General features: G+C 32.9%; 1 protein-coding gene across 1 annotated transcript; it reads right to left on the reverse strand.

The window, feature by feature from the left end:
• Window positions 1-1,280: 1,280 nt before the first annotated feature.
• LOC142618361 (ATP-dependent 6-phosphofructokinase 4, chloroplastic) lies at window positions 1,281-11,360 on the reverse strand. Its single transcript, XM_075791283.1, has 14 exons — window positions 10,947-11,360; window positions 10,763-10,809; window positions 10,649-10,688; window positions 10,485-10,547; window positions 10,254-10,391; window positions 9,526-9,684; window positions 9,343-9,396; window positions 9,177-9,245; window positions 8,284-8,413; window positions 8,081-8,121; window positions 5,169-5,393; window positions 4,280-4,328; window positions 3,130-3,284; window positions 1,281-1,781 (listed from the first exon to the last, which is right to left on the reverse strand). Exons 1-14 carry the CDS (start codon window positions 11,208-11,210, stop codon window positions 1,614-1,616), a joined length of 1,602 nt encoding a protein of 533 aa, XP_075647398.1. The 5' UTR covers window positions 11,211-11,360; the 3' UTR covers window positions 1,281-1,613.
• Window positions 11,361-13,427: the final 2,067 nt, after the last annotated feature.

Genomic DNA, 13,427 nt, shown 5'->3' on the forward strand with positions numbered 1-13,427 from the left:
CAAAACTTGTCTCTCAGTTCCAGCGTAAACGTGCACATATACATGATGCCAAAGCCTGCTTAGTATGCAACTAGCACAGAAGGACGGGCTAGGGACCATCTGAATAGTCAATTAATGTGCTTGCCACTTGTTCCCTTACCTCTCGAGGACGAAAAAATATTTTTATGCACTCGTTAGTGTAAATTCTAAACACATTATATATCTTTTGTTTTTCATTTTTTTTTTTTTAAAGTATATTTACATTTAACGCATGAAATAGGTGATTATGCAACTAGTACATAAAGACGGAATTATGCAACTAGCACACTAGGAAAGGCTGGGGGACCATTGAATAATAAATTGATGTGCTTGCCACTTGTACCCTTACCTTTCGAGGACAAAAATATTTGTACGCACTCGTTAGTGTACACTCTAAACACATGATATATCTATGTTTTTCACTTGTTAGTGCACATTTAACGCATGAAATAGGTGATGAGCAATGAAAATGAATGATGTACTTCCACATTGTGCAATAATCAATGGTCCTTGAGGAGGTAAGCAGAGGGAGAGAAGCGGTGGTGTGTAATCACCACGAGTTGAGTTAAAACTCATTAGTCATATCTATTCCAAAGGTAATTTTATTATGTAATTCTATCAGATTTTATCACATCATTTGTGTTTAATTAAATGAATAATGACTAATAACAGTTGGGTGTCTTTAAAAAACAAAACAAGACTAAAGAACCAGTTAAACAACCCTGTGCACACTCAAGTACCTAAATCCAAATTGGGAATTCATGTGTGCCTGTCAATTTACTAAGTTGGCCAGCTTTCTCAGTCAATTTAATCTACATGTTATATATATATATATATATATATATATATATATATATATATATATACAAGATAGAATTTCTACTCTAGCCTAATTTAAGTGTATATGTATGTGAAGCTCCCTCCTGGAGACTTAAATCTCGGCCCTTGCCCTCACACCCTACAAGCATTTATACTTGTAAACTGACCACCGCACCGGTATCTACATGTTTCTATATTCAAATATCATACTACTTTTTAGGCATTTGTGATGTCATATCCCGTTTTAAAAAAAAAAAAACTCTTCACAGAATAGGGAGAAGGTAGAGAACCTCACACCCAATTTTGGAGAGGATGATTTTGGATTCGTAATGCCTCAAATAGTCAAAAATCTCTTCATAAATAATTTTCATGCTTTAAATTCTCTCATCATCACATAGAATTCAACAATAAGCCAACAAGTTCCAGATGGCACAAGTCCCCTATAGAAAGAAAACATATACTTTTTTCATTAGCAGCATTATGTATTTTTGTATTATTCTTTGGTCAAGCTACATTTACAACATTTGAATCTAAGAAATCTTCCTATATATAATTTATCATCAAATAATCACTATAACTTAAATCGATGCTTGCAATACACAATCTAGGATGTAGCCTACAATTGATTTTGAGCCACCTATAACTCAATAAGATTCACCATATAAGGAGGGCAACCACAGAACCTGTTCAGAACTGCAAGAGCAAAGAGCTCTCAGCAAAAAATGCAATCAAGAAATGACGCTGATTGATTTGGATATGAACTCAAATCATAAGTTCTAGACCGATGTAATTTTCATATTGTTCATAACTTCAATAGGCTCTTGATCAACTTTTTCTGGGATCCCCTCATCACTGTTTAGAAAACTAGGTTGATTTGTTGATGCCAGAAGTCTAGCCCACATCCTATTTGTCAGCTTCACTATGTTTTGTGTCTCAGTCACACGCTGCAAAACCACATTACACCATTCATAATAAGATTTCTGACTCAACAATGTAGCACATCAATTGTCGCAACAAATTACAATAAAAAAAACAAAAAAAAACTACATATGCTTTAATGAAGCCAGAGCATACAAAAGGGAAAAAATTCACTCAAATACACATACAGATATATGGGAGAAACAATCAATCAAAGACACAGAAGAAAGAACTCATTAGCTCAAATTCATCATCATCAGTGCAGACCTGGAGAGCAAGTGGTCCAAACTTCAAACTATGTCTCCACTTTACTTCCTACTTAAAAAATATAAAATTGCACATATTGAACCCCATTTATTAAGGGGGAGACTACACGTGAGAGAGTGTGTTAAAATACTAGTTAAATGATTAAATTCACTATTTCCTAACAGTTTAACTTTTGGGATAAGTGATAGTTTATCAAAAAGCATTGGCATCAAGATACCATGCTAGAGAGAGGAAATGTGAAGAGCACATCAGCTGTAATGCAGTAGCCAATAGATTAGTTCAAGAGAGAGAGAGAGGGGGGCAGCTTAATGACATATTTAGAAATCTAGCCTCTTTGAATTGCAAAAAATAACACCCCCCCCCCCCCCCCAAACCCCACCCGGCCAAAAAAAAGAAAAGCAACCCTCCTAATATAAATTTTCATTTTACATATTGAAACTCCAACCTTTCCTATATGCTAATTCTTCTCTCATGCCCCCCACCCCTTCCCCGCCATACCATAAGAAAATGTACCACTCCAGTGCAATGCAGCAAACCGAAGAGATATTTATTTACAATTGATGTTGCAAATATATAGGACCATAATAAGGGTTTTACACTAAAGAAAAAGACATGCAACAGTATGGGAAACAAAATGATTGATTCCCTATGAAGTCTAACTGTAATGCGAAGCCAACAAATGATGTTCAAATTTTAACCAAACACACAAGCATCCTTAATGTAAAGGATCGTGTCTGAGAACTATTATATCACTTCTGCTCATGTTTGTCTCCACAATTTTACCATTACTGTTAGAAAAAAATTATCGTTGAATCAGTTTCATTGAATCCAGACTTTTACCACATATATTCAGAGGACATTTACAAATGAAATTAGTCAGATTCTATGAATCTCCAACTGTTAATTATAAAGTTCAATCACCAACTAAATTAAAAATAAAAACATAGAACTAATGAGATCTACTTCAAATGGTACTTTCTCCCTCCATAAAAAATGAGATAGAGAATAAGTTAGTGGATTAAAAAAACCCATAGGATGTGTGTGTAACTAAAAATTATAATAATTTAAAATAAAAATAAAAACAGAACAAGGATAGGAAGTGCTTACAGCAATTGGAATATAAGCATGTCTGCTGTTAACAGGTCCAACTGTAAAACCAGTGTATCCGGCCATGGCCCCGTGAACTGCACTATGAGCAAGAAGAGTACAGTAGATATTGTCTGATGCATTACTTGGAATAGCTCGAATCATGTACGTAGGATCTGTGAAAATCAAGTCATATAAAACTTAGAACAACTTCCATTTTTTGAACAATTTCAACTACACTATGAACTTCAATTTTATATATGAGACTAGGATGTAGATGGTTCATTTTGTTGCTTAAAAATGTACAGAGACCTTCATGCCACTAAATTAAAAGATAGTAAGTAGTTAAACATAAGAGAACCCTTGTAAGGAGCACCATATAGCAGTTACAAAAGATATTGAATAATGATCTCTTTTCTCATTAACAGAAGGGGATATGAAATGTCTAAAAATGCAAAGTAAAGCTATCAGAAACAGCATGTCATGAAAGGCTTATATTATCAAGGTCATCTTGGAATTTCCTTCACTAACTTTGTTTATCAAGGTAAAAATAAAGTTCCACACAATACAAGTCTCATCTTGAAAGTAATTCATTTAATCAATTGGTATGTAAGTGTATCCCATATCACCAACAAATGCATGAATTTACTCATTATATGTCAGTCAGCGGTCATGCCATCAGCTCCCATTAACTCAATGAATCCATGCATTTACTGCACTCACAACTGCACAATTTTTAGGTTTTCGAGCACTGGAATTACAACTGCACAATTTATCACACAGCATTGCTAAGTTGTGACAAATATAGGTAGGCTATACAAATCTTTCAAGTGCATTCTAACATACTACCCAAGCCAGGCAAATGAAAATTAGGTTCTAATGAAATATAAAAACAGTAAAAAAGTCCAGCCAAAACCTGATAGAAACTAAGCTATATTTTGGCCCAAAGATGTCAGATGAACTGTTTGAACATTTAAATGGCTAAGTTTTCCAAAACTTCCCAAACTTTCCACAAAATATAAACCCTTGACTGGCCAACATATTTTTAAGACATTCCATATCATCAATGTATAATTATACTAGGATTGATATTAGGAGATGTGAAAACCATTTAAGATTCCAGTGCACTACAGAAAGTAAATTAGAAATCAAACACCATTATAAAAGGTACCTATATACTTCATATTTATCGCCATCTTCTTAAAATTTGTAAAATGATCCTGCAACAAATGTGTTATACAAATAGACAAATAAGAATGTAAGCATAAAAATATTAGAGGAAAAAAAATCATTGGCCACTTAATTAAAATGAAAATAGATGTCAAATCAAACAAAATGATGGTTAGGCAAGGTTTTACCAAAATTGCTCATCAGGCTAAAGAGAAGATGCAAGTTTGAGACTCAGTACAGGGTTAATTCAACACAATATCCATGACCAATTTTCTAGTTTTCATATTACCATTCTCATTCTTATTGGCATTGATAAAATTTAAAATATAATAATAATACATATCAGGCTTTTTCTTTTAGCAATTCACCATATCAGATGAGCAGAAACCACATTTGCTTGCAGCATTCATAAGAACAAGTAGAAATCACTCAGGAAAGGACTAGACTACCACCCAAAGTTATATAAGAAAATGATCCTGGCCCAAACTCCATATTAACATGATTCTAGTTTGTACAGGCAATGTTACTGAATTTTAAGATGCAATGAACAAAAAGTTTTAGGCTATATCTATTAAATGCAAAGTCATAATCAATTTCAAACGTTGATGGAAGTGACCCCAAGGAAACTGTTTTATTTCTTTTAACAGAAATATATATCCATGAAGTCTCCACCATCAAATCAGTTTTTGAAATTTAATGTCCAAGTCCAACCAAAAAAATAAAGGAAATAAATTAAATACACACGGCTAGAGGCCAAGAATAGATGTTTGATTGAAGAATTTGGATTATGACTGCTTTACACTGCAATGACAACCCCAAAGCCTCAAGGACGAAGCCACAAAAGAAGATAAAACATGAGCCAAACAAGAATGTAACAGTTTTAACTGCACCTTGATCTTATGAGACAACCATAGACCAACATCTAGTAATAGCCTGTTTCCTGATGCATCTCTCTCATCAACCTGATGCAAATCCTGAGCAACATATTCCTGGCCTGCTCCTTCTGCTAACACAATAACTATATGTCCATTTTCTTTAAGTCGCTCTTCAACAAACTCAAAAAGCCCACCCGGGCCTTCCAAATAGAATGGATTCTCTGGAATCAAACAACAATCCTGTTACATTCCAAAGCCCATCATTAGATCTTGCAATACCAATTACACCATGAAAGCATATTTCCAACCACCAAATCATTTGTTTACTTTTGGAGAAGTAGCCAAAGAATATCTTGGATAAATGGCAAAAGAATATATTAAAAAGAGACAAAAATGGAAATAATCTCTCATTAAAAAAATTCCACCTCCTGGTGATTAGGAAATCAGCCCATAACATCAATTGCTGTATAAATGAATGGTTGAGTTGCTTAGATCTACAAAGTCAATTATTTCCACAAACTCAAGTGACAAATCAACCACTGATTTGCACAATCCTCTAAAACAACTTTACCCTCAGTACAAGCCATCCTTATCATTTCTTATTAAACAAAAAATCATTTAATTGTAGATATAGGCACAAATTGTTAACCCACTAAGATGTCAACCAAATTGGTCCAGTTCCAAAACTATTCAAAATTCTAAGCAAGAAACATTTCCTTCTTCAACAATGTATGACTATAGTTGTCAAAGTTTCTCACAAAGAATTCATTATTTATTATATAAAAACAAAAGATCTCATAAAGAATCTGACTTTTTGAAAAACCTCTTAAATGATTAACTAATACAGCAATATAATTGTTGCAAAAGATATGCAGACTTTTAAAACCAACCAAGTTCTCTTCACCCAAACCTTTCATTGCTTTTGTTTCTGTTCTCATGGTAATTAATGAATTCTTCAAACAAAAAAAGTGATGAAAACACTGAGCCTTGATATTTAGGCACAAAACTTCTAACATATTTGTTTTAGAACATAGGTTTTGACCATAAGATCTTACTTCCAATGAGCAAAAGCTAGATTGATAGGTTTTGAGTCTTTTGACTGTAGGATCACACTTCCTATCAAGTGAAAACTCAGTTGTCAATTACAACTTATGAGAAGTATGCCTAGTTCTTAACAACCCCCCCCCCCCCCCAGTTTTTCTTACCAAAAATAGAGGCAAAAAAAAAAACTAACTATAAATTCAAGAGAGATAACATGAGAAGATTATAAAGAAAGAAAAATTTTCTTTTCCCGAATTTCTACTTTGCATACCCATCTACCCATGATTCTCCATATGAATGCTGCAAGGTAAATTGATTTTTTTAAGCAGAAATTTGATCTTTCCCCAGTAGTTTCTCTCTCCACAGTAAACTTTTTAACCCTTTTCTAAAATTAAGAAAATTCCTCTTAATTTTGTAGCAGAATTTTCTCTCCTTTCTTTTATAAATAAATTTCTATCTTTATGTCAGAGTTTCTACCCCTCTTGCTCCCACTGAATTCTTTCACTACAGCAGAATCTTATCTCTTAGGTACTTTTTTCTTTTTTTAGTCCCTTTTGCTGACATTTCAGCCTCCTTCTATAGGAAGAAGCTAAAAGAACTTAATCAGGTTTCAGCATCCCCTCAACCAATCAGATCTGTCCCAGAATTCTGATAGTTCTTATCACATTTTCCAGTTTAATTCTTATAAGGAGAATGGACCAACAAAAGACAGCACAGATGGTCCTTTTTAAATGCTCAATAATCTTAATTGATAAAAGAAATCAAGTCCTTTAATGCTGGAAGCTATTTTCAAATCTTCAGTCAGCAGTAGCTTGTACTTTGTATAAATTAAACTTCTTCACTATAAGACCAGCTATGCTCCTTGGTATTGAATGCTGGGCTATTAAGAAGCGAAGAAGCAATATGTTCATAAAATTAGTGTACCTAAATGAGATTGTTAAGATGGATAAGAGGAAATACAATGAAAGACAGGATTCAAAATAAGAAAATTCACTTAAAGATAGGGTTGTCCGTATTGATGAAAAGATGACCAAAAGTTGCTTGGGATGGTTAGTCATGTGCAAAAGAGAGCGATCAATGCACCAATGAGGAAGACTAAATTGATTCAAATCAAGGAAAAAAAAAAAAAAAAAAAAAGGTAAAGGAAAACCTAGTAGAAATAGTTGTTCTTCTATTTTACTTATAAAAAAAAAAAAAGACACGTCAATTAAGAAGGTGAAAGGAGATAGGATAGAATGGCGGAAAAGAAGACATATGCCCAACCCTAATTAGTGTGTTGAGGATCCATAGCTGACCCCAAACTTTTGTGAATAGGGCTTGGTTGTTGTAGTTCTTTACAAATATTCCATTTAAATCAAACTTGATGAGACCAATTCTGGAAGCATGGAGGACCATATGTTACCATAAAGAATTCCATAAGCCACTTCCAAAGAAAGAGTTCTCTCTGCTGCCAGATTAACATATGGCCATTTTTCAGCTCATGGCTACTTTTTTGACTGTTTTGGACTTTCTCTTTTAAGCTGTTGGATCTCAGCTGCCAACAAGTCAAAGCAATTTGAACAATGATACAGAATTTCCAATTGAATACTTAGTGATGAGAAATAGGACATAATTTGAAAGGGCTACCCAGCAGATCCCCACATACCATAAGTCAACCTGCTCAATACTTAAGCCAGGAACTTATTTCTTTGTCAATGCATAGCAATATCTCCAACTTGTGTTTTTAGCCAAGTTTATCGTTAGTAGATTGTCATCAGCTTCTCAAAATTGCTTCAGCTTTATTCATTGCTTAAAATGATACATTTGAATAGCAAGAGATTCTATGCAGCAACTCTTAAGATCAAAAGTACACAATTGTTTACTGTGCAGTGGGGCTAGAATATTACCACATCTCGACTTGCCAAAGTTGCATGCATGGCAATGAAACCTGCAAAATGAAAATTTATAAAGGTTTGTGGCAGAAACACAAAAGTATGACACTCCCTAATTTTCACTATCTTTCAGGTCAGAAGAAAGGGGAAAAAAATAGGATTGAAAAATCCCATAAAATGCCCTATATTATAATTATATACAGTTATCTCACACATACCACTGTATCTGCCCATAAGTTTAACAATTCCAACTCCATTTTCCACACTTTCAACCTCCACATGTGCAGCATTAATGGCCCTCTGAGCTTCTTCAACAGCAGTATCAAAACCAAAAGATTTATCTATGACCTAAAACCAAACATGCAAAATCAACTAATTAAAAAGAAGAAAAACATCTATATATAACAGACAATCTTATTTTGCCATTAGAAAAGTGCATGCAATTCCCATCCCTAGTGAGAATATTTGACAGAGATTCATATGGGAACCACATAGTGGGTTTTAACTGCTTTTCTTTCCAGGAAGACTCATAGAAAATAAGCTTGAATGGAACTGAAAAATATATGGTCAACCAATAGACTCTTTTTAATGAGAACACAAAAGGAGATTATCAAGCAGCCATTGCAGGTTTTATTCTCTTTTTCCAATCAATCATCTCATAAAATAATCACTGCATGCAATTCCCATCCCAAGTGAGAATATTTGACAGAGATTCATATGGGAACCACATAGTGGGTTTTAACTGCTTTTCTTTTCAGGAAGACTCAGAGAAAATAAAGCTTGAATGGAACTGAAAAATATTTGGCCAACCAATACAGTCTTTTTAACGAGAACACAAAAGGAGATTATCAAGCAGCCATTGCAGGTTTTATTCTCTTCTTCCAATCCATCTTCTCATAAAATAATCAATGATCCCATTCACTTTTAAGAGTAAATACTTCACCAAATAATGAATATGTGACACAGAAAATTTAAAAATAAATTTCACCATTTAGTGGAACTATTTGAATTTGGACACTAAATCTAAGACTTCAGCAAATCGTTTGACATTATCATGAGTTAATAGCAGCATGCATAATTACCTAAATAAGGATTGGTTAATATAACTTACGGCAATATCATTATCAATTGTCTTGGGAATCCCAGCAACTGCCACTTGAAGACCACGTTTCTCAACTTCCTTGACAAAATATACTCTCGTTACATCTTGCCACAATGTATCTAGATTGACAGACAGTAATAGAATAAAAGCAAATTATGTCAGAGGAACCAATCACCTTGGAAATTAGAGCTGCTCCTTTTTGGGTGCCATCGCCTCCGATAATGTACACCTAAAACCCCAAAAGAGATAAAAATTTTCATGCCAAACCCCTCATATTTTTGTCAGATTTTTTTTTTTTTTCCAATCTATCAATAACTTAAGCATTGCAAATATTGAGGAAAAGGGATCATATGTCCACCTGATTTATTCCCCGATCCTGAATGTTATCAACTATCTTATGCGTATCATGACCTCCTCGTGAAGTGCGAAGAAAGGTGCCACCACGTTTATGAATATCATTGACAACTTTAGGTGTCAAGCTCATGGTATTCTTAGAGTAAAAACCTCTATATCCTCCCTGTTTCAACAGGACCATGGGGATGGATATATATGTTATGTACTAATAAAGCAATAAGTGATGCATGTGACAATGAAAATTAATTGTTTTAAAGCATAAGAGAAAAGTATTATATGAAACTTTGGATACCATAAAATGAATATGAAATCCAAAAGACCAAATCCTTCATTCAGTATTCTTTCAATTTCTCACCCCACAAATGAACCAAACAACAAGCAAACAGCACTCTTTCACAAAGTAATGCCCCTTATACAATCAAAGTCATAAAGAGAACTACTCTTAAAGAAAGGATATAATTAAACAAAAGAAACCATAATTGTGCATATGCAAGCTTAGTCAATGGTCTTTCTGTTGTTTCTAATATGCCACTAATTAAACCTTTCTAAGCAGCAACTTCCACAATGAAATTACAAAATAGAAAACTATTTCTAACAAATGATGTGGGAAAACTACTAACATGAGACAACTACTTCTAACAAAAAATTGCGAAACCAAATGTATCTATAACTAAAGAAAAAATATATATAGTAACACTAGTGTAAGAGGCACATAATCCACATTAAACATACCTCGATTCCAAGTATGTCATCGACGCCATACATAACTTTCAAGCCACATACAATCTCTCGTATCACCGTATTGATTCCTGGACATAAACCTCCACACGTGACAATGCAAGCCCGCACTTCTTCTGACTTAAAATAAACCTAACATTAGAAAAAACCCATTATCAGCCCCTGTACTTTTTAGGTGATCCCACAAGAACGTCACATGGTGGCTTTAGCAGCAAGCAAATATACCCTTTCACGAGGCCCCGCCCGCCTAAAATGCACTCCTCTAGGACTATCTTTCTGAACAACAACCTGACGACAACAATCCAAGATACATTATAGTAAGATAAATACAACATATCAATTAAAATTGTGTGTAAATTTGGTTGTAAGAAGACAGAGGGGTTACTTACTTTTTGTGCAACTACATCTTCAGGGTGTACAAAAGTTTGCCTAGCAAGATATGAAATTAGAACATACAATTGATGCATGACCAAGGTAAAAACCCTAGAAAGAAGTAAAATTACCTGACAATGGCATAAGCTTTACTGTTTTGTAATGGATTTGGATAGGACTGAAGGAAAGGAATGTATTAACTCATTAGTGAATTACTTTCTTGGATAATAAGATTTTAAATCGCGTGCATATATAATAGCTAGCTAAGAAACATTTACAGAGACACAGAAAATAGAGAGAAATAGGGTTACCGACCGGTAAATCGGGGAGAAAATTGGTCAAGTGAGGGACGTCTTCGAGGACAAAACCGTCATTATCATTATTGACATTGGGGGTTTGAGCTCTGATTCTGATTCTGATTGGACGGTTTTGGCGCGAAATCAGAGGCTTCCCGAGGAAGTTTCTGGATTTGGAATTCGAGTTGGGGAAATTCGGGAACAGTTTGAAATTGAAAGTGTGAGATTTATTGCAGGGAATAATCGGGGCTGGAATTATAGACTGAGAAAGTGAGAGATCCATCAATGACCTCCTTCTAATTTCAATGTCTCAAAAAATATATATATAATCTATGCAGAGAGAGAGAGAGAATTGGAGGGAATGATGAGATGAGAGAAGAGTGCGCGTTAGTTTGAATGATTGAAAGAGGGGGAGTTTATTAAAGTGAGGGGATTTCGATCATTTGCAGGCAGTGTTTGTATAAAAGATGATCATTGATAAACTGGTTTTTTTGACTTTTTTATTTTTGGCTTTGACCCCGTACTGTACATAGGCATACAACGGACCAAAAGGCGGCAACAATGAGAGAATAATACATTTTGGCACGTGGAAGAGATTGGATGGTTCCACGAAGAGCTTCCCAATTGCCAGGAGAATTGACGTCTGAAGATTGTAGAAGCTGTTTGGCGACCGTTCTTTGATATCCTCGTTAATATACTATTTTAAGGAAACGTTTTTACACGGTTTTCCTAAAAATATTTTTTTTTTTAAATAAAAGCCGCCAAAACAATTACTACAGTATTTTTTTTTCTTTAATTAAAAACTTATTAAATTAATGCTTTAGAACACCGTTAATATTTCTTTTAGATTAAAATATAAAACTGATCCTCTCACTTTTATTAAATTTTATTTTAGTCCTCTAATTTTACTTTCGTTCATTTCAACCCTCTAAGTTTCAGATTTATTCAGTTAAAGCATTTCCATTAACTTTTGTTAAAATTTTAAAAAAAAAAAAATTTGGAAAATATTTTTCAATCATTAATTGAATTTTTTAATTTAAAAAATTTGAAGAAAAATTTACAAAAATGAAAAATTAACCACAACAGATAATAAAAGTTGATGAAAAAGTCTTAATTGAATAAACTTGAAAGTTAGAGGACTGAAATGAAACCTGAAGAAACTTAGAGAGTCAGTTTTGCATTTTACCCTTTCTTTTATTATATTCAACATCGTTATAGCATTTTTTTTTCATTTTTGTTCATTCGTTCTACTATGGTCTATTCAGTCCATTTTAGTCCACTGTGGCTCATTTCAATCCCTTTCAAGTTTCAACCCATTTCAATCCATTTCGGTCCACTTCAATCCAATTTATTACTAAATATTTAAAATCTTGTATTTTTTTTTCCTTTTAATATAAGTGACGAATTTAGTTTCTTCTTAAAAAAATGATGAATTTAGCTATATCTTATTCCTCTTAAGGCCAATCAAGATGTATTAGAGGATGAATCGTTTGTAAAGCACACTAGGAACAAATTGCAACCACATATTATATTATTTATAAAATATCTCCTAATAATTCAATATAAAATGCAATATATTTCCTTAGAAAAAACCTACAAAATTGAAAATACTTTCAATTTCATAGATAGCTTAGTTTATAAAATCTAATTTATCGTATCAATTATATTTTATTAGAATATAATCACATCATTTTAAGAAGGGCTTAGAACTAATGCTTGTAGAACAAGTATAGAATAAAAGATATGGGGTTTGAACTCCACATCCCCACCTATCGCAAAAATTAATTAATATTTTAGCATGATAATAAAGAACCATCATCATATAGATTAAAATTTTATCCTATTTATCAACAACAACAAAAAATTATAGCATAATAATTTTTTTTTTTTTTTGAGAATCAAATTATAGCATAATAAGTACAACAAATTAGAGGGCATCTGTTACATGTGGCGCATGTGTATGCGTGTGTGAGAACCCTATTCTTTTCTAATAGTGATAAGTTAACAGCCACTCCTCTAAATGTGGGCACTTTACCAAACAACAAGGGGAAAAAAAAAACTTGTGTTGACAATTTTTATTTTATTATGAATAAAGTTTGGTTACAAAGTTAGTTGTAGTTTAAAGTTACAACTCTATTTAATATTATTTTTTTTTATTAAATATGAATGACAAATTCAACATTGAATTACATTTTCTTCTTATTTCCTTCATAATCTCAAAATTTTCAAAATTTCAAAGATCAGTAACTATGCCATCAATTAAATATTTAAATTTTAAGTTTTCGTAGTCTAAAATTATGCATAAAAAATAAGTTTATAGATCAAATAATAAATAATATCATATTAACATGAAATTTGACAAGTATGTTAAGAATATAAAAAATATACAATCTAACGATTAAATTTTTAAAAAATATATTTATGTTAAATTTTTTTTAGTGAGAGTTACAGCATTAGCTATAACCAAATTTGTAGTCAAACTTTATCATTTTATTTTTCA

Source organism: Castanea sativa, chromosome 12 (genome assembly GCF_040712315.1).
Source record: "Castanea sativa cultivar Marrone di Chiusa Pesio chromosome 12, ASM4071231v1".
In the NCBI taxonomy this organism is placed as follows: Eukaryota; Viridiplantae; Streptophyta; class Magnoliopsida; order Fagales; family Fagaceae; genus Castanea; species Castanea sativa.

What these genes read in the sequence shown, in the direction of transcription:
- LOC142618361 (XM_075791283.1), bottom strand. Translation starts at nt 11,210, where the DNA reads ATGGATCTCTCACTTTCTCAGTCTATAATTCCAGCCCCGATTATTCCC. An exon ending in AAGATGTAGTTGCACAAAAA is followed by an intron (nt 10,548 to 10,648) that starts GTAAGTAACCCC and finishes TGTTGTCGTCAG; the next exon opens with GTTGTTGTTCAGAAAGATAG. An exon ending in ACTTATGGGCAGATACAGTG is followed by an intron (nt 8,122 to 8,283) that starts GTATGTGTGAGA and finishes TTCATTTTGCAG; the next exon opens with GTTTCATTGCCATGCATGCA.